The following is a 20,376-nucleotide window of genomic DNA, read 5'->3' on the forward strand; positions in this document are numbered from 1 at the left end:
CAGCCTCAGTTCGCTCCCCAGTAAGCAATCATTGACTCCACAAACCCCTCCTTTGCACATTCACCTGAACATTGCACCCTGCGCCTTATACCTTCCTTCCCGCTTACTCCTTCCTCCACCTTCATTCCTCCCTTCCCCCACCGTGCTCCCTCCTCACCCTGGACACCTTCCCACCTCCAACTCCCTCCATTACACCTTCCTTCCCTTTTAAATCTACCTCCTCACTTGCACCATTCTCCTTATTACACCTTTCCCTGACAACCCCCTCATCTTCACACCCCCCCCGACACCTTCACCCTCCCCTCCCATCTTCAGCCCCCGACACATTCACACACACCTATCTTCAGCTCCGACCACCTTCGGTCTCCCCATCTTCAGCAAACCACCTCCCCCCAAGGCCTTCCTCTACCCACTCACACCTAAACCTTCATCTCCCCTATCCTTTCCCACCCTTCACCGTATCTTTACCAGCCCATGGTAAAGTCCATAAAGCTCCTAAGCAGGTCCAAGCGTCAGCGAAGTCCATGAAGCTATTGCGTGGAGACCTCCCACCTTCCGAGAGTTGCTTCACTGGAGCCATGCGCATGAGGATCTACCCAGCATGTGATGCACATGTTCCTCCAGGGTCTGGTAGCTGTAGGGCTCCAGCATCTTCTTCTCCTCGGATGTCCGCAATCTGAGCAAGGCTCTAAAGGTGAGTCCCAACTTCTGCATGTTACATTTGTCCAGACGTGTTCTGAACTGGCGTATTTTCCCACTGGCGTAACAGTAAATTGTGAATTGGCCGGGGGGGGGGGGGGGCGGTGGAGTGCAAATCCGGTGAGGCCTTCATTTGCATCTGATTTGATAATTCACGCCAGCATGAAACTGATTTTTGGGCTTCCAGCCGAATTCTGTCCTTCCACCCGCCATTTATCCCGCCAGCGGGGGCATGAGAGAATTCCGGCCCAGGATACTGGAATACAGAGTAAAATTTCAAAATTTGCTGATGATACCAAACTTGGAAGTGTGGTAAACAGTGATGATGCAACTGACTGCAAAAGGAAATAGGTAGTCTAGCAGAATGTGCAAACAAATGGCAAATGGAATTGAATATAAGCGAGGCATTTTGGCAGAAGGGATAGGGAGAGGTGATATATTTTGATGCCACAGTTCTAAAACGTGTGCAGGGATGGAGGGCCTTGGGAGTCATGTGCATAGATCTTCGAAGGTTGCAGGACATATTGAGAGAGTAATTAGCAAAGCATATGAGATCTTTGGCTTCATAAATAGAGGTATTGAGTACAAAAGCGGGAAAGTTGTGTTGAACCTGTATAAAGCTCTGTTTAGGCCACAACAGGTGTAGTGGTAACATTACTGGACTAGTAATCCACACACCCATGCTAAAGCTCTTGGGAGAGTACAGAGCAGATTTGTTGGAATGGTTCCAGGAATGAGGAAATTCAGGCAGCGCAAATGAAGATGATCAATGAATTCAAAAGGAAATTGGATAGGCTCCTGGGGGAAAAAATGTTGCAGAACTAAGGGGAAAGAGCGGGAAAGTGGGATTGACTGGATTATTGCACAAAGAGCCGAAGGGCATTCTTCTGTGCTGATGACTCTATAACCTGCAGTATAACAGTATCTGATGGAGAGACTCAGCTTTCACATACATGGAAAGGTGTGAAGTTGCAGTACTTAACCACTAGATATCCAGTAAACACACTGGATTGGCCATTCAAGTGTAGATGAATTTTAATGTCAAACAGCCTCTCTGGCACTGAAGATTTACTTTTAAAAGTATGGAAACTTGTCCCTTAAGACTTTAATTATTGTTGAAGATTTTTTTAAAGTAAGTTATTTTTTAATTTTTTCCACTTTTATCTTTCTCTCTTAATTCCATTTTTATGACCCTATATTTCACTTTCAGTGCATGATTTGGCTTAAAAGGTTGATTGAATTAAAAGGTCTAATTTAAACTTCCTGGTTTGGACTCGAAGCTGAGAATTTTTGCTTGCAGGAGCAGGTGACTGAGAGTCGGTAAGGAGTTAAAAGTGCTGAAATTGATAGCTGCTCACGAAGCTGGCTTCAACCCACTGACTTCTGCATTTAACTGTACTGCATTAGGCTGCATGCGAGCAACCCCCTCGGGAGAGGCAACTTGTTAATTTCAAGATGTTAATTGCTCATTAAAAGTGATGCTAATATGGGTTTTGGGATTTGACTGTGGGTGCATAGGCTTCCTAGAACTCGTCAGTGAAAGCAAAGCAAGAACACAGATGCAATTGAGAGGCTGAAGAAAGGACAGGCAAAAATCCCTATAGGCACAGAAATCTCACAATGGCTTTCTTGTCTAAATGTGTGAAAAGTTTTGTACTTGTTCTAAGCACTTTCACTACTCTGGAGGTGACTTTCATTACTTCAAATGTTGCTTTCACTACTTGGGAGGTTTGTGTACATGATCTCCACTTTACATCAGTCATATATCAGATCAGCATGGTTGCCACTTACGCAGTGTCCGTTTGGAACTTAGATGAGGACCAGAATGACCAGCAGCAACAGGAGCAGCAGCAGCAGGACAAACAACAGCAGAAGCACCAACAGCAGTACCAACAGAAGCAGCAGCAGCCTTCTCACAGTCCTGCTGCACCACAGCACAGGGGAGATGAGAAGTATGGGGCAGCTCACCAGAGGTGATACCTGCAACACTGTGTACAGACGAAGGACATGTCAAAACATCAGTGCCTCAGGGGGTTCAGAGTCTCACATTAGATGGTGGTAGTCCTTTGCAGCTTACTGGAAGAAGACCTGTGGCACAAGTGGGCCCTGTGAACAGTGGCTGTCAAAGTCATCACTGCCCTCAACGTCTTTGCTTTTCGATCCTTCTGGGGATCTACTGGAGACATTTGTAGGGCCTCACATTCACCTGCCCATAAATACATAAGCATCCAGGTGAATACCCTAGTATAACTACAAGTCTTTTCTCTTCATCTTCCTACAATTCAACATGGGGCAACTCCTGTGGTTTCAACAGAGATAGAGGCAGCCTTCTCAGTTCTCTGCTCTGACAGTTGAGATGCTTTTGACCAATGTCCTCTGAGGTTTGGAGCCCCTGATGGCCTCACCAAAGACTACTCCACCTGCACCTGTGCAACAGTAAATTCAGCCATGTGAACACCAGGTAGCATATGGAGTACTGACAGGGATAGGGGTTGGGGGCAAAGGGTGAGGGATGGAAGCACTTTGTGCTTGCCCCTGCTTCTATGTCCCTTTTACTACTGGACTTGGCCTACTGCACTTGGCCAATATCAATCAGCCGGAGAGCACTTTGCTGCAAATCAGTGTTGCAACGAACAGCCAATGCTAGAATTCCCTTAATCTTATTTAAGGTGGCATTCTTAGCATGAAAATCATTGGTGAGGGTCTGCACATACAATTGCCGTGTTTAATGCTCCATGCAAGTGGCCATCTCTTTCTATAGACAACGACATCATTGCAAATGCCTGAAACGTCATGTCACTTATGCTGAGGATGAACTCCTCCAAGCTCTGCAAGCTTGGACAGCATGGCTGGAAAGCCTGCCAGTACACCACACATTCTTTCTTGCAGTTCCAGAAGTATTATGTTTGGCAACAGTCCCCAAGGTTCAGCATCTGTGTCCAGCAGAGTAGAGCTTGGAGCATCCTCCAACGTGGACTCTCTACTGCTGTCCTTGTCTCCATTATCTGTGCTTGATCACTCACCAAGTGAAAAACCTTCTTTCTTTTGGTCCTACTGAACTGACGGCATCTATTGCATTGTTTACAAATGACAGCACACACACACAGAGGGCAGAATTTTCTGCCCACCGGGCAGGCCGGCCAGACCCAATCTCCGGTGGGCGGGGAGCCGATCCCCGCCGGAGAAGCGGGCCCCACCACCATTTTAAGTGGGCGGGCCAATTAAGGCACGCCCAGTTTGACACCCGGTGGGATGCGCTATGCGCTTCCTGTGCGGGCGGTGGTGGGGGGATTCCCCAAATGCGAGAGAGTGCTCTTTCGCGCATGCGCACATCTCCCTGAGGCTAAGTGCTGCCTCAGGGAGATCGTTGAAAGCTGTTCAAACATTAAAAATAGAAAAATAAAAAAATCCTTAACATGTCCCCATCATGTGACAATGTCACACAAGATGGGACATGTTAATAAATTTAACTAAAACTTTATTAAAGTTTTTTAAACCCTACTTGAAACCTCATCCCGCCGGTGGATGAGATTTCATGTTTTTTCAGAAGCCCGCTGAGGCTCCTGGCCTGCCTGCCAACCTTAAGGTTGGACGGGCAGGTCCTTTAGTTGTTTTAATTATCCTGTCAATGGCCTCAATTGGCCATTGACAGGTCGGTGGGCGGCTTCAGCCCAGAGTGTGAGACCTCACTTGTGGAACCATTGTCATTCTCTTGGCCCACTTCTGGACACTTGAAGGTCCCATGGAAGATTAAAGACATCAATTAGAACTGTCAAGGTAAGAATGTTTTAACTGATCATTATGCACATCATCATATTTCACTGGCTGCTAACATCAAACCAACATAGTGAGTATTGTATGCCATGTAGTTGTCCCCCTCTCTCCACCTCCGATGGCCAGGCATGCCAAGCTCTGCTGATCTCCTCCTCTCTGGATGTTAATTGTGAGATTGGTGGAGGATCTAGTGGGGGTTTGGTGTTCTCTTCTCCTGCAGGGAGGGAAAGAAGAGGCTTATGAGTGAGAGTAATAGGATGTGTTGAACAGATGGACAGACAACATTTGTTGAGTGTGATTATGAGACATTGCAGTAAGATGAGGGTGAATGTCAGTCATGGATGGACAGATGGGGATCTAAGGAAGTGCGCAGATAGAAAAAGATGGGTGCATCTGCAAGGTAAGTTGGTGTGAGAAGTGATGTGCTGGAGTAGGCTTGAGAGAGTAGAGTGAGGGGGTTGGCATGATACACGCATCAGGCCGTAGTTGAATCTGCCACTGTGTTCACCTTTCCTGCTTCGCTTTTGGCACTGAATCTAGGAGAGTGGTACCACAACCCTCCACCTTCAACCTCCAGCTATGCCTTCCTTCTTTCACTGGCCTGCTTCTTCCTGTCATCAGTAGGGAAAAGTATCTCTCTATTGGTCCTTACAGCCCCTGGCTTCGCATCTAGGGAGGCATCACTAAGAAGAGGCATTCTGACAGTTCCTTCTCTTGTTCTCTCAGATCCAGAATTATCTTTTCAATGTTCCTTTAAGTATTAGAGTTGAAATTGACTTATGAGGATTCTCATCACACCTGCTCAACTTACTCTGTCAGGAAACCCAGAAGTCAGATTCAAATGCAGTGGCCGGGTTAAAAAACCATTGACAGATGTATTGCACTTAGTTCCAAGTTTCTCACATGCTACTGGACCCAACCCAACAACATCCAGCCCATTGTCAAGTTAAAACTACCACCTGCATGAATAGTAAGGACTCCTAAACCTGGTTGGTTAAGGAAACAGCCATTATTTGCCCTGTACATAGGTTTCAAATCCCATGTAGACAGTACCATGCAGTCTTGGCTTTCAAGCCACAACACAAATCGCACAGAAAGTCAGCTGTAACAAATGTTTGTTTGCCACAGGCTACAAAATCTGGGCCTTTACTTGCAAGGCCAGGTTCTGGTCAGGGAAGATGTAAATTGTTGGTAGTCTAATATGTTTGCTTCGTGTTCTATGAATCAGAGCATGCTACATCTTAATGATGTAACAAGTACATGTATCATTCTGGGAAAAGGTATTATGAAATTATACTTACAGTGAGATACTGAGTTATTCCATTTTTTAAAAGTCTTTGTTATCAATTTTACATAGATATCTACTGATTTGGTAACATATTTTATAGCTATATTTAAAATAATTGCAATTTAATGAAAAAACTGATATGTGTACACAGATTGCTGAGTGTGCTTAATTTTCTTAGTTTTAAACCCAGTGCATTGCAGACAAAAGACACTCACACAGGGCAATAGTACTAACAATTCACATGTTACATTGGCCCAAAGATATTAAGAGAATATTACCATTATATACATATGAATTAGTGTTTCTTAAAGGCTGATCCATTTTTAAATTCCTTGAGATGTTTCACTGGTTTTATTAAATGAATCACATATGTATTCAACTTTTTTAGAAAAAAATAATATTGTTTATAAATCAAATCCTGTTTAGTGGTTGAATTATCTGCACAGTGAACATGACAAACAACTACAATTGTAAAATTCTAGATCCTATCGTTATGCTGATCGAAAGGTAACAAAATTATCCTAGGGCAGCATTCTGTCATTACTCCATTATTGTTTCACAGCTGTTAAATTATTAAACCGTGCCTTCTCTGATGATTTAACGCAGGCAAGAAATCCCTCTGAAGCCTCTGCATAATTATTGACTGACATGTACCTGTGGATCGAAAAGGAAGAAAGGATGTCCATTTTGTATCTGCAGCACAACATACTCTTCCTGGCTTCCCACAGACACAGCAAAGAGAATCAACCCATCAGGCTGACTGGTCTTGAAGCTGAGTTTTATACCTATGGTAGAGAAACAATCAAATTAAAATCATTAGTATTACTTTTTCTATTATTCTGTAAGGGAAGGCAATTAGTAAAAGCCAGCAAAGCAGCATGAATACCAAACAGGTCTGAAGAAATGCTCATTGGGTTTATTAGAAGGAAGGTGTAAATGAACAACTTCATTGAGCTGTAATCAATTCTGCCAATGTTTTGGTGATTTGTGACCCTGATTTGTACAATCCAAATGGTTTAACTACCCCACATAATTTTAATAACTTGTATCATTATTTTAATATATACCCCTTGTTTGGTCATACAGTGCCCTCATTAATCCAATAGTGAAACTTCAATTGCTTGTGCTCCTAATATCTGTGAGGACTTTTGCAAGACATATCCTCGCTTCCTTTGTTGTCCATTCCTTATTTCATATGTCATATTTATTTTGTTATTTGTAAGATACATCACTTTTTCTGCCTCAGGTATTACTGTCACTATGTTTAGGGCACATTTTGGGGAATCTAAGTAATCTGCCAATTTTCATAACTCATCAGGGTGTGGGTAGGTCTCCTCCATAATGTGAGTCACCATGGTTCCACATATTTCTACAGCACCTGCACCTATATCTATTAAAATTTATCTTGCCATTATTTCAAACTTTTTGTGTAAAATATTTCATAACAATCCATTGACTTAGGCAGTACAAGTTTACACAAGGTGGATTTCAGGAATTTATGTTGAAAAGTTATACCAAGAACTCTCAATATTTTCTGATGTTGAGCCCATGAATTTTAATATTTTACACTGCTCACACAAAAGGTCACTGCTGCAATATTGTTAGGATTTAACCACGTTTTTGCCCATTTGCAGAATTTTAGCACATAATAATCTAGTTGTATCAATAATGTAGCCCTTTGATAAAAAGAGCATTATTGATGTAAAGCAGCAACTCACTGAATCTTGGCAACCTGCCATTCTAATGTGGGATCAAATTATGGATCTGTGTCAAGCAGCTCTTTTCTTGTATGGTTGGAATATTTATTTGGATGAAGGAGTAGGGAATTGTATATCCGAGTTTGTAGGTTATATTAAAATTGCTAGGCCCAACAAGTGGTGTGAATTGGAACGTGAAGTTAAAAAGGACATTGATTGACCACGTGAGTAGGCTAAACTTTGAATTTGGAGTTCAAAATGGCGGAATATGAGGTCATCCACTTTGGATTTGAGAAAAACAAATCAGAATATCTTCATAACGGTGAAAAATTAGAAGCTATGGAGGACAAAAGGCTTTAGATGTTCATATACACAAATCAAGTAAAACTAGTGCACAGGTATAAAAGTAATCAAAAAAGCTAATGGCACTTATCACAAAGGTGTTGAAATACAAAAGTCAAGATGTGATGTTTCAGTTGTACAGAGATTTGATCATACTCCACCTGGAGTACTGCATTTGGTTTTATGTGCTTATGGGGTTAAGTTATTAGGGCAGGTTGCATAAATTTGGCTCATTTCCCTTGAGTTTAGGAGGTTAAGGGGTGATCTAATTGAGTTATTTAAAATGATAAAGGGATTTGATAGAGGAGAGACAGAGAAATTATTTTTTCTATTAGGGGATTTGAGGACAAGAGTGCATACTCTTAAAACTAAAGGTAGGCTATTTAGGAGTGAAATCTGTCACGCTTTTATAATGATATAAGGGCAGCAATCGCTCATAAGGGATTGTGTAAACACATTGTGCATTCATTTATTAAGATGAGAAATATAGGAGCATTTCTACAAAGGTATCAAGCTTGAAGATATCATCAGCAGAGCTGTGTGCTGCTCAAAAGCCAAAGTGAAACTGAGACTGGGTCACATGACACACTTCCCTTCGAGTAGTTGCATGCTGCCACCCCTTAAAGGCATATAACAATATCCCCCCTTCTTTCTGAAGATACTTCCTCCCCTTCCAACAAAGTATAATTTATACTATTTATATTTATAATACATCACAGAATCTTAACGGCACAGAACGAGGCCACTCAGCCCATCATGTCTGCACCAGTTCATATTTAATCACCATTACATAAGTTTATAGGACCGGTGACTCTATGGGCGGAATTCTTCCATCCCACCCGCGGCGGGCGGGAGCGGAGAATCTAGCGGTAGACAAAAAGTCGCAAATACGCCGTTGTAAAATTAGGTTGCAATTCTCCTGTTGGTGTGTTTATGGCAGGTCGGTTATCCCGCCAACTAGTGGCGTGAATGCCATTTGCATTCATTAACATGTCATGAATGCTCATTAAAACAGCTGCTCGCCGGAATCTTGCTTGGCCTTCCGATCTTGCGTCATGCCAGCGGGAAATTTATATCAGCCTCAAATCCATTTGAAAAGGGTGGTGTGCACAAGTCAGACCTCAGTTCACCGGTAACTCTGAGGTCAGTGGAAAATACATAGCCTACCTGCCATCGCAATGCGCTGGTCTTGTTGCAATGAATGCCACATTGCTGGGGCTGTAGGGTTGGTCTGCTCCTGCTCTTTGCCTACACTGTCCCACTGTGCTGTGGTACTCATGCTGGCCTCTACTTTCAGAAACTAGCATTTCAACTGGGGGTGGGCTGTGAGGCGAGGGTGGGGTTGATGAACACAAAGGGGATAATGGGGAAGGAAGGCTGTGGAAGGGCTGTAAGGAGCAAGTGGGGGCCTTTCTAGGGTCGCCCTCTAACCTCTTGTTGCTGCAGGAGTCTGCTTAGAAAGAAAGGAGGAAGACCCCCGTGGGATGAAAGCCACTGAAAGCCAATGGCTTCATTAGCACTACTCAGAACTCAGTGGCTTCACATCACATTTGCTGAATCTCAAGGGTAACACATAGGAATGTAGAAGTTGGGAATGCAGGCAATAGTGAAGGAGGCACAGCTGTGTCATATATGGCATTCCATCAATGAAGGCCTGTCACATGTTCACCGGAATTGACACTCCAAATGGGTCAAAGGGCATCCACTCATTGACCATAAGCAACTGACTGGTCATTAATATGCCACATCAGCTATTGGAGCACAGGGCTAGGTTGGGTCACTCATCTCACTGAAACTTCAGCATTCCATGCCAGGCTCAAGATGTTACATATTTGCGATGCCATCTTGGTCACCTCAATGTGTGTGCTAGTGTTTCACGGATAAGGCAGTATCAGCCACCATGCAAGTAGGGCAGGAAAAACTATGGACCTTTACAGTTTCCAAACATGTCAGCTTCTGAGCTTCACTTTCTTGTCCCTTGAATCATTGATGTCTTCAATGTTTCCTTCCAGAGAGAAGACAAAAGTGCATATTGATCCAGGGCTCAATGCTGCCTTTGTCAGGATCTTAAAGCAATGAAGGAGGCAAAGGAGGGAGCGGTGACTCCGCACTCAGCTACAGCAGAAGGGACATGGTCAAATGGAGCCAGAGCATGAACAGGAGGGTCATGAGGAGAGACGCAGACAACTGGGGTGGCTTGCCAGACCTAACGTCTGTCGAAGAAGGGTCTCCTTCTTACAAATGAGTGAGAGGCAATGCCATGCACGTTTGCACTTGTCCTGAGCTCTGGTACATCACATATGCCATGTTCTTCGTGAAGGCCTGACGCCACATGGAGTTGGAGTGTATCCCCTACCAGTCATTTTGATGGTGGCTGCAGCACTCAATTTCTCGGCCTCTGGGTCTTTCCAGGGATCAACAGAGGATCTGTGCAGCATCTCTCAGTCCACAACACATCAATTCTTAAAAGAGGTCATAGATGCCCTTTACAGGAAGACCCATCATTAAGTCAGGTTTGCTCTGGACAAAGATAGCCAGGCTACGAGATTCACCGGCTTCGCCACCATCTCAGGCTTCCCAAGAGTGCAGGATACAATAATCTGCACTCATTTGGCTATTTGGGCTCCGTGGCAGTAGGCCCTAATGTTTATAAAGCGCAAGGGATGTCATTCCATCAATGTACAACTTGTGTGTGACCACCGGAAGCACATACTGCACGTTTCTGCATGGTACCCTGGGAGTTGCCATGACTCCTACATTCTGAGTCACTCCCAGGTGCCTGAGATTTTCGAGGGGTCATTACATCTGCAGGGTTGGCTGCTTGATGATAAGGGGTACCCACTGAAATGCTGGCTGATGACACCAGTGCGTCACCCTCAGAGTCGTTCCGAGGAGAGGTACAACACTGCTCACAGCTCCACACGCTGCCTTACAGAGCAGATCATAGGGCTTCTGAAGATGTGCTTCAGCTGCTTGGACCGCTCAGGTGGCTCACTACAATACATTCCCGAAAGGGTTTCCCGCATCATCACAGTGTGTTGCGCCCTTCACAATGCACAGAGGTGAACCCCTGCCAGAGGATGAACTGGAGGAGGATAAGAGCTCATCGGAAGATGAGGATCAGGAGGCCCAGGAACCTTAGGAGACTGCTGAGGGTCAGTATAAGCGTAATCACACCATGGAGGAAGGAAGACGTGGGAGACATGCCCGTGATACGTTAATCACTGATGGGTTCCAGGAAGAGTAAAGTCAAGTGAGGGAATATAGCCACGTCTCTCCTAGCCCTCAAAGTCATTTTCTTTCAAATCAGGGGATGTCCACCCACTTGCAGAGAGAATAAGTCCTGCATTCACACTTGTGGGATTCTGGCTTCAGGAATCACCAGGGCATGATCTTTGCTTCAATCCATGGGGCCCTGTGAGTGAGCTCATTCTGGTTACTGAGCGTCCACTTAGGAACAAGAGCAATGCAAGAGAAGACTTGAAGCCTTCGCCACCATCTAATGATGCAAAAACTGCTGCGACTGAGATGTGGACATACCTAGGGATCTCCTCCTCCCGTCCATGTCTTTTCTTCTGCCGTAGTGGGTAAACCCCTGCCAGAGGATGAACTGGAGGAGGATAAGAGCTCATCAGAAGATGAGGATCAGGAGGCCCAGGAACCTTAGGAGACTGCTGAGGGTCAGTATAAGCGTAATCACACCATGGATGAGGAGACTGAGGAGACACAAATGCTGCTAGAATATCAATGCTGATAAGCTGCCCTCACTCAATGGTGTTCCTTGAGGAAGGGTTAGAAACGCTTGCATCACACATTTCCAATAAAGATTTAAACACATCTCCCTGGCATCACACAAGGGGCACGAGTACTAGTTCAACTGAGGTTGACATCAGAGGAATATGAATCTTGCAATGGTACACTATCACTGAGTGGGAGGAAGGCTAAACCTCGAAATAAGAGGATTCCAAAGTACAAAATCACAACGCCTTCAGTTGACAGGAACATTCACATAACCATCAAATGTATTAACAAAAGTTCAATTTATTTACCTGTCTAGCACGTCCACGACCAAAAATTGACATCAATTTTTCTTAACTTTCCTAACTCAACTGCTACACCTGGATACAGCCCCGACATCTACAGCAGAGATGGAGGCAGCCTGCTGACTGCTACGTCCTGATGTTTGTGATGACCTTGGCGGATGTTCTCTGGTGGCCTGAGGTCTGAAGGGCCCTGGTCAGATAAGGATCACCTGCTCAGGGGCAAAAGTGCCCTCGGCGACCTGAGAAGCGGGAGTGGATAGGGTCACAGGCAGAGGGAGCTGTGAGCGATTGCACACCCTTGGAGTGTCCTGAGATGAGGCCCTTGAGGTGTCCGGCTGATGCTGATCCTTGCTGTGGGTGCCTGAGGGCCCTACCCTGACTCCTGCAGGAGATGGTGCACCTGGAGGGGAGTCAAGTTGCCTCGTCCCCATATCGGCTACATCCTGATGGTACTCACCATGGTGTGTGGCCATGGAGTGCAGGGCCAAGCACAAATCCACCTTGACCTGCTGCACTAAGGTCTCCATGGTGGTCACCAGCCATCCCATGGTCACCTCAAGGAGCTCGCATGTCGGAGTCACAACATCAGACATAACGCGGACGGACTCCTCCATCGTTCACTCTAGTCTGCTGAGTGACTGTCGAATCTCTGCCTGATGCTCTGCCGCCTGTTGTTGCATCACCAGTATTGAACTGGTGGCCACTTCCAGAGGCTCATCATCTGACTTGGACTGAGTGAGTGGCTGGTCTCCAGTAGCTGTCCCAGTGCCGGAGACCTGGGCTGTCCCTGCCTCTGACTGCTGTGGGGCTGTGTCAGCGAGGTGCTCCCCAGGAAGGAGCCCGAACCTGATCTGAGTTGGTGGAGGGTTCGTGTGAGCGCTGTGACAGTTCTTCCGGAGCTTCCTGCTCAGATAAAGTCTGGGGGCTCAGGCTGGTGCTGGACTGGCTGTGGGTCTCGATCAGCTGGTGCCTGGAAAATAGAAAATAGAGTTTCAGCTAATGAGCATGAGCTAGATAAGACTGCTCATGACTCACTGTGAATGGCAAGATTTGATGGTGATGGAGCTGTGATCCGTTCTAGGTTGGTGAGAGAGGCCGATCTCCCCTTCCCCACAGGAGCAATCCCTGTCCTCCCCAGCCAGGTCAGCTGCAGCCTCCTCAAACTCACCGAGGGCAATGATGTCGGCTATCCCATCCCCGGTCTGCGATCTCTTGTGCCTGTTGTGCACTAGCTTGGCCTGTGTGAAGAAGAAAGAAAGACATGTGATGAGAAGGGATGGAGCAGAGGTTGGGTGAGATGCATGTCCCCTGTGTGTGGTGAGCCCTCCCCAGAAGGGCCAGAGGATGGAGTGTGAGCAACATGATAGGTGGGATGGTGGTGATGTGAAAGTCTCAATGAGAGAATGAGTGTTGATATGTGTTCCCCGCTAATGGTTGTGTGAGATCCCTGAAGAGAGTAGCCATTTGAGTGCATGATGCCATGATGAGAGTTTGCTATTGGAGGGAGTTGAAGGATGACTTACGCTGGTGGAGAGGATGAGATCATTCATCCTCTTCCTGCATTGGGTGGCACTTCAGGTGCAGTTACCAGCCGCGCTGACCTGCTCCGCAACGGCCTCCCAGGCCAGAGAGGTGAGGCTGCTGCGCTTCCTGCAGCCATCCCTGGGATAGAGCACATGCCTTTGCTCAAGGCCTGGAGGGCCTGAAGCAGGGTGCTGCCTTCTTCTTCAGGCTCTCAGCCTTCCTCTTCTGGCTGCCAGACATCTGTGGTGGGCCAGAGAGAGTGAGATTGTGTGTTGGACTGGCCTTTAAATATGGTGCCCGGAACTTCGAACCTGCCAGCTGATGGCGGTCGCACGAATCAACTCCCAACCCAAAAGGTGATTTGGACCGATACTCCCTATGCATAATTAATGAGGCTCCAAGCGCAGAATCAGGTGTGGGTTTCCGCCATTCCAGACAGCGTGGGTGCTGCCGAAAACGTACACCACCGAACTTAGTCTCATTTATGGAAAATCCCGCCCTATGAGTCCCTAAATCATAGAGGTAATTTTCTGGTACGCCCAGATCTTGATCTAGTAACCTTGTCTGGAAGTGTCTTTAATTGCTCACAGTAATGTCATTCTTGGAGGTTGTTCCTGGTTGCATTTGGGATCTTGTCCTACATACAAATAGGACCGTATGGTGGCTGAGGAGCTGGAGTGGATCTGATTTGTCTTCGGTTGCCTCTCACTGTTGCACCTTTGTGTGTAATGACTTCATAGGATCTTGGTTCCAAACAAATCCTTGTCACCTCAGCTGGTTGCCACATAACCTTTGTGGGATCCTGGATGCAAATATTTTGTCCCAACTAAACTTGGCAATTCTGCACCTGTATTTTTATCGCGCATGGTGGTCATCTTCTCTTACAGTTTTAAAAGTTGCTCTCTAGTTTCTGAGGGAGTAGAATGGGTAAGAATAAGTAAATTGGTACATACAAGTCTTCTAAACATGAGCTCTGCCGGTGATGGAACAGTTGCACTTAAAGGTGTCGCTCTCAGATGTAACATTGCATTGTGTAGATCTTGCTTGGTCAGTCTACATTTGAGAATTAGGGATTTCACCATGTGAATCATTCGTTCAGCTAGGCTGTTAGATCCAGGGTAACGAGGAGAAGTACCGTCATTGATAATCCGCTTCTCGCATATATTGCCAAATGGCTTATCAATAAATCATGGACTGTTATCTCTAGGCACACCAAATAAACTGAAAATAGCATTTCAAGCGTGCGCGCCAGTTGTGCTTGATGTATTGTGAAGTTGGCGAATAATGGGGTACTTGGCAAAGTAATTGATAATGACAATGATGTCAGTGTCATGGACATGAAAGTGGTCGGATGCAATATTGGACCAAGGATGGGTAGGAACTTCATGGGGAATCAGTGGTTTTTGTGCTGATTTGGCATATGTTCTTGACATGCCTTACACTTCTTGACAACGACTTCAATGTCATTGTTCATACTCAGCCAATAGACTGTCTCTCTTGAGAGTCTTCAAGTCCAATCTATGCACAGGTGTGAGTGATAAAGTTGCTGAAGAATATCAGGTCACAACGATTCCAGTACGAAGGCCTGCCTGCTTCTAAAATGACTCACCGGGAGATGCCTACCTCATCCCAATAAGGCCAAAATTGCTTCATGTGTTCGTGGACATGCTGAATTGAATCAGACCATCCTTCAATGATGGTTTTCCACAGTTTCAGTAGTGTAGAATCTTTCTCTGTTTCTTCTTGTAGCTGCTGGCATTTGCGTTGCACAACATGTACTAAATCGATTGATGGACTTGCATTCTCCTGTAGAATAACATTGCAGCTCCCTTGAAACTGCCAATTTTGTTGAAGCATTCTGGATATTTCGATGTTAGTTGTGATCTCAGGTGTTAGGAGGTTGCTAGGAGGAGCTGAAGTTGATTTGCCATATGACATCTAACTGATTCCATGAATTGTCACTAATGCGAGGTTACGGCATGCCGGTAAACCAACAATCGCTGGGCCTTTAGTCTTCATGATGGATAACATCTGTGACACCCAGGAGGATTGATTGTACTTGCACTCCAGGACTATAGATCCTGCACATAGAATTAGTGAATGGTTGTAAACTGAAAGTGGCACAGTAGTAGATTTCACCATGACCTTCCACTTCCGTGGACACATCTTTTAGAATTCATAGGAGTGGTATGTTGGCACTTGCCCTTGTGTCAATCTTGGCCAACTTCCTTAGACCAGATTATTCGAATCTTGGCAAACATTTGGGATGGTGAGGTGGAATCTATGTTTTCCACGAGATTGATGGTGTGAAACGTGTTTACTGCTTTTCATCTCATCATACACGTCATCGTAATTTCCTGGTTTGCCAGTCACCTCATGTAGATGTTTCTGATGGGATACTGGATGGTCATTCTTACTGCTGGAAGGCACCCATTGTTTATGGTCTGTTTGGATCAATGCATGGCTCTTTGTAGCTGTATCAGCCTTTGCTCTAGTGCACTGCCATCGCCAATGGCCCTTTCTATCAAATGCTTTGCAGAATTGATGGAAAGCTGGGCATTCCCTTGTAGTATGCAGAAGGTCACACCTTCCACATGTCTTCCTAGGCTTAGGTGTTCCAGTAAGTGCGTCAGCAACTGGGGTTGTGTTGGGACCTGTAAGCTTCATTGGCCTGCAAGGATCACTTCATACTTATGTTCATTCTTGAGTAGGGTCTTTGATGCTGTACAGTTTGGGCTTGTCTAGCAGATGTTTGTTAACTTCTTCCATGGGAATGGCTGCAATTACCAACTCAACAATTCTGTCTGTTAGCTCTGCGTTTGAAAAGTCACATTACATACCCTTTTCATTGCATCTGCTGGTGAAATGGTCTACGGATTGTGTAGGCTGTTGTTGAAATGAGATGAACTTAGTTGACGAATACAGAAATTTAAACCGATTCTGAATCGGTCTTCCAATGTAGTCCACGTCTTTTGGGGATCTTTTCGCTCTTCTTCTGTTAATCTTGATGTCTTCAGCCTGTGTAGACCTTCATTCCCAATTGCTAGGTGAATTTTTATGGTTCGTTTGTCTGGTTCAGACACTCCTGAATCAAGAAACCATAGTTCTGTACCTTGTTCAAACATTTTGAATTCCGATAGTAGGTCAACTGCATTTCAATTCAAACTGGGGAATTTTGTGGCCATTCTGACACTATCCTTTGACTTTTTTCCTTGCTGTATTCAATTTATTGTTCAACAACTCCTGAAGCCACCCATTATAATCACAACCTTCTCTAGCCCGATTTTATGGTGGTTTTGCTTGGTTTTTTTTGTTGGCCTCTCCCTCACTCGCTATTGATCCAGCCCATACCCTGGTCACTCGCCTTTCCCGACTGAGCTAACCCAGTGCTGATCATTTCGATGCACAGTCCCATTCACTGAGCTGACAGGTTATGCACTGCAACTTCACCACGAGGGATCCATCTGCTTACCGGTTCTTTACTTAATCACTATCCCAGCACTGTGTCTTAAAAGCCTTTCTGTGCAGTCACCATGTTGCAATTTCAACACTCTCCAATGCTGCAAACTTATTGTGGTTCGACTGAAATTTCGAGGGTCGTCTCATGCCATGCAGTACAATCTATGGCTGTTTACCATGTTGGATCTGTATTTCATCTTGTTGCCAGGCTGTTTGACCACCATGTTGTGTTTTTCTAATGATATAAAAGCACCAATCACTCATAAAGAATTGGGTAAACATGTTGTGGGTTCATTTGTTCAGACTAGGCATGAAGGAACATTTATACAAAGGTATAAAGCTAGGTGGCATCAGCAGCAGAGTTGTGTGCTTCTCACAGGCAAAAGTGAAACTGGGACTGTCACATGACTCGCTTCCCTTCTAGTGATGGCATGCTGCTATCCCTTAAAGGTACATTACAACAAAATCTGGAAGCATGTTTTCATACAAAGGGTATGGAAATTCAGCATTGCTCCTCAAAAGGACGTGGGTGCTGCATCAATTGAATTTTCAAGACTGGGATTGATTAGGTTTTGTTCAAAGAAGCTGCATTTATATAGCAGCTAATATAACTTCAGGATATCCCAAAGTGTTTTGCAACAAATGAAACACTTTTGAAATGCAATCACTGTTGTAATATAGGGGCAGTGATAATTTGCAAAGAGCAAGTTCCCATAGACAGCAATGAAACAAATACCAGAACTAACTGTTTTCAGTGCCATTTGATGGATAAATGTAAGCCAGGACACATGGAGAACACTTCCATCTCTCCCGCCCCCATCCCCACAATCCCACTTCTTTTCTTTGAATAGCTGTTGCTGATCTTTTATTTTCACCTAAGAGGGCAGATCCATATCAAAGGATATGGAACAAAGCAGGCAACTTAAGTTGAGGTACATTTCAGTTATAATTCAATTGAATGACAGAGCAGGCTCAACGCTGACTCCTGTTTATGTGTGAACTCCCCCACTAAATCTTAGGATTAAAAGAATCATTTAAAATCAACACCATTTTTATTTTGCAATACTTCCCTGTTATAAATAATATATTCACTTAGAACCAGCAAAACACAATTTTATTTCACAGTCAGAATACAACTTGACAAAACATGTTATTTGGCCAGGTTACCAGTTGTGAAACAAATCATATCACACTTGTCCCAAACAATTATCCTGTATTTACCACCACCGGTCACTGCAATTTTCGAGTTGTTATTCAGCAGTGTCATCAACAACTGAGCATGTTTTCACTGTGCCGTAAGAAAGGAAAGTGATATACTATTATGATGATGGTCCAGTAAGAACAGGTTTTGTTTTCATCTCAGCAAGCTGCAAAGAGTGGAAGCCTCTTAATGGGAACATCCCCATGGCGAACAGAACATTATCGTTATCCAACTGTTCCTATTAATCAAACATGGCGTAGGGACTGAATCGGTGCCTGAGCAAATGCTCCCTTCAAATTAAACATTCCGTTAAGATATGAATCCACAACTATTTGACTATAACTGATCGCATACTGTTCGAAAACAAACCTGTTACACCCGTGCCATGATCATAATGCAGTGCTATATTAACTTGTTCGTTTCATGCCTCATGCACATAAGTATTAGATCCTCTTGTGTGCATTCCAAGAACAATTTCAACCAACCATTCTGTAGCAGCATCTCCTCTCAGTTTTATACAGCTATTAAATTTCTAATTTGACTCATTTAAAATTTAAATTATAATTATGATATTAGTAATAATTACCATTTTAATATAATAATATGATAATGAAGGTGTCCTTTAGCCACAATTGTTAGTGGGGAATTCTAATGGATTAACAAAATTACTAGAAAAACAAGACAAATATATTTTGAAAATTACATATAGATTTTTTAAAAAAGCTGGATTACAAAGGTTTCGGCAGAAAAATAAATTTGAAAGGCTCTAAAAGTATTTTAATTTAATTTAAACTACAGTAATTAAAAAAAAGGAAAATAAAAAAAATATTCCCTAATATATGTAATTGTTTCCAGCAAGATACAGGAAGTTAAAGGTTAATTAATATGGTTGCTATGGAAACATTTGGGGAGAACACTTAGCAATACCAGATGTCTGTAAACTTCATCATGAAATAGCCAAGAATATTTTCACTGCACTTTATTTGATAGGTTGCCAATGGGCCAGAATTTACTATTAAAATAATGACGAGGCTAACGGGCTCACCGATATTTATGTGTAATTCAGACAGCAACTTTAGACAAGCAAAGATATGCAGTTAAAAGCATAAATCCATTAAGTTCATCCATCGTACACTACACAAAAACGGCATCATGCCATCTTGCTCCTCATTCAAATGTACTAAACTGCATGAAGCTCCTAGAGTAGGTAAGTAGGAAGTTTGCCACAGAAAGACAGGATTTGCCAAATTCATCTTAGTACCTTTTCAATGGTGGGATAAGTCTTAATTACTGCCAAACAATTTCTCAAAAATAGCAGTTACAATTGTGGAGTCTCATTTCTTTAGCTTTTAATTGTTGCTAGAACTTTTAAAAAATATATACAGGGTAGAATTTAGCCCTCGATGGGTGGGCGGGCCCCACCGGCTTGGCGGCGGGCGGGCAGCTGAGCTCTGCCGCCGAAGCGGGCCCCGCTGCCATTTTGAGTGGGCGGGCCAATTAAGGCCTGCCCAGCGGGCTGCCCGACGGGAAGCACTATGCACTTCCTGTGCAGGGGGGGAGGGATTCCCCAACTGTCAAAATGCGCTCTTTCGCATGCGCGAAAGAGCGCACTACTCCCTGAGACTAAGTGCTGTCTCAGGGAGAGCGCTGAAAGTTTAATAAACCTAAAAAATGGCAAAATAAAAAAATTATTAATATGTCCCCCTCATGTAACAATGTCACACGAGATGGGTCATGTTAATAAATATTACATAAACTTTATTAAAGTTTTTAAAAACAGACATGAAACCTCACCCCGCCAGTGGATGAGGTTTCATGTTTTTTCAGAAGCCCGCTGGGGCTCCTGGCCTGCCCACCAACCTTAAGGTTGGACGGGCAGGGCCTTTAATTGGGTTAACTACCCTGTCAATGGCCTCAATTGGCCATTGACAGATCAGCGGGTGGACAGCTGATTTCACTGTCCGCCCGCCTTCCTGAACATTTAAATGGGGCGGGATGATGTCGGGGGTTCCTTCTGATGTCATCTCACGTAATTTTCGTGTCAGCGAGCGGGCCCCGCCCCCAACTCGCCGACGGAAAAATTCTGGCCATACTTTTCAACTTTTTCCCCTCTCTTAATTAAATTTTTAATCACTCTCTTTATTTCACATTCTGTCTCTGAGTTGCCATTGAATTCACTATTCTGATTTGCACTTCCCTGTGTAGATCTTGAACTGGTCAATCTTCATTCCTTCAATCTGATCGGTTAAGGAGATAGACAGTTGCTTGCCCTGTTCACATAGGTTCCAGATGTCCAACAGTGGGCAACCTGCCATTTCTATCTTGCACCAACAGCAACTTGCTGTGTAA

The 20,376-nt window shown here is 44.3% G+C and overlaps 1 protein-coding gene across 1 annotated transcript in view; it reads right to left on the reverse strand.

Annotated features, from left to right (window-relative positions):
- Window positions 1-20,376, reverse strand: part of ush2a (Usher syndrome 2A (autosomal recessive, mild)) — a 1,183,552-nt gene that overhangs the window by 832,849 nt on the left and 330,327 nt on the right. Inside the window, exon 22 of the mRNA XM_078556364.1 lies at window positions 6,416-6,546. Within this exon, the coding sequence (XP_078412490.1) occupies window positions 6,416-6,546 (131 nt within the window). The remainder of the gene's footprint in view (window positions 1-6,415; window positions 6,547-20,376) is intronic.

The sequence above is a fragment of the Cetorhinus maximus genome, chromosome 14 (assembly GCF_964194155.1).
Source record: "Cetorhinus maximus chromosome 14, sCetMax3.hap1.1, whole genome shotgun sequence".
NCBI classification, from domain to species: domain Eukaryota; kingdom Metazoa; phylum Chordata; class Chondrichthyes; order Lamniformes; family Cetorhinidae; genus Cetorhinus; species Cetorhinus maximus.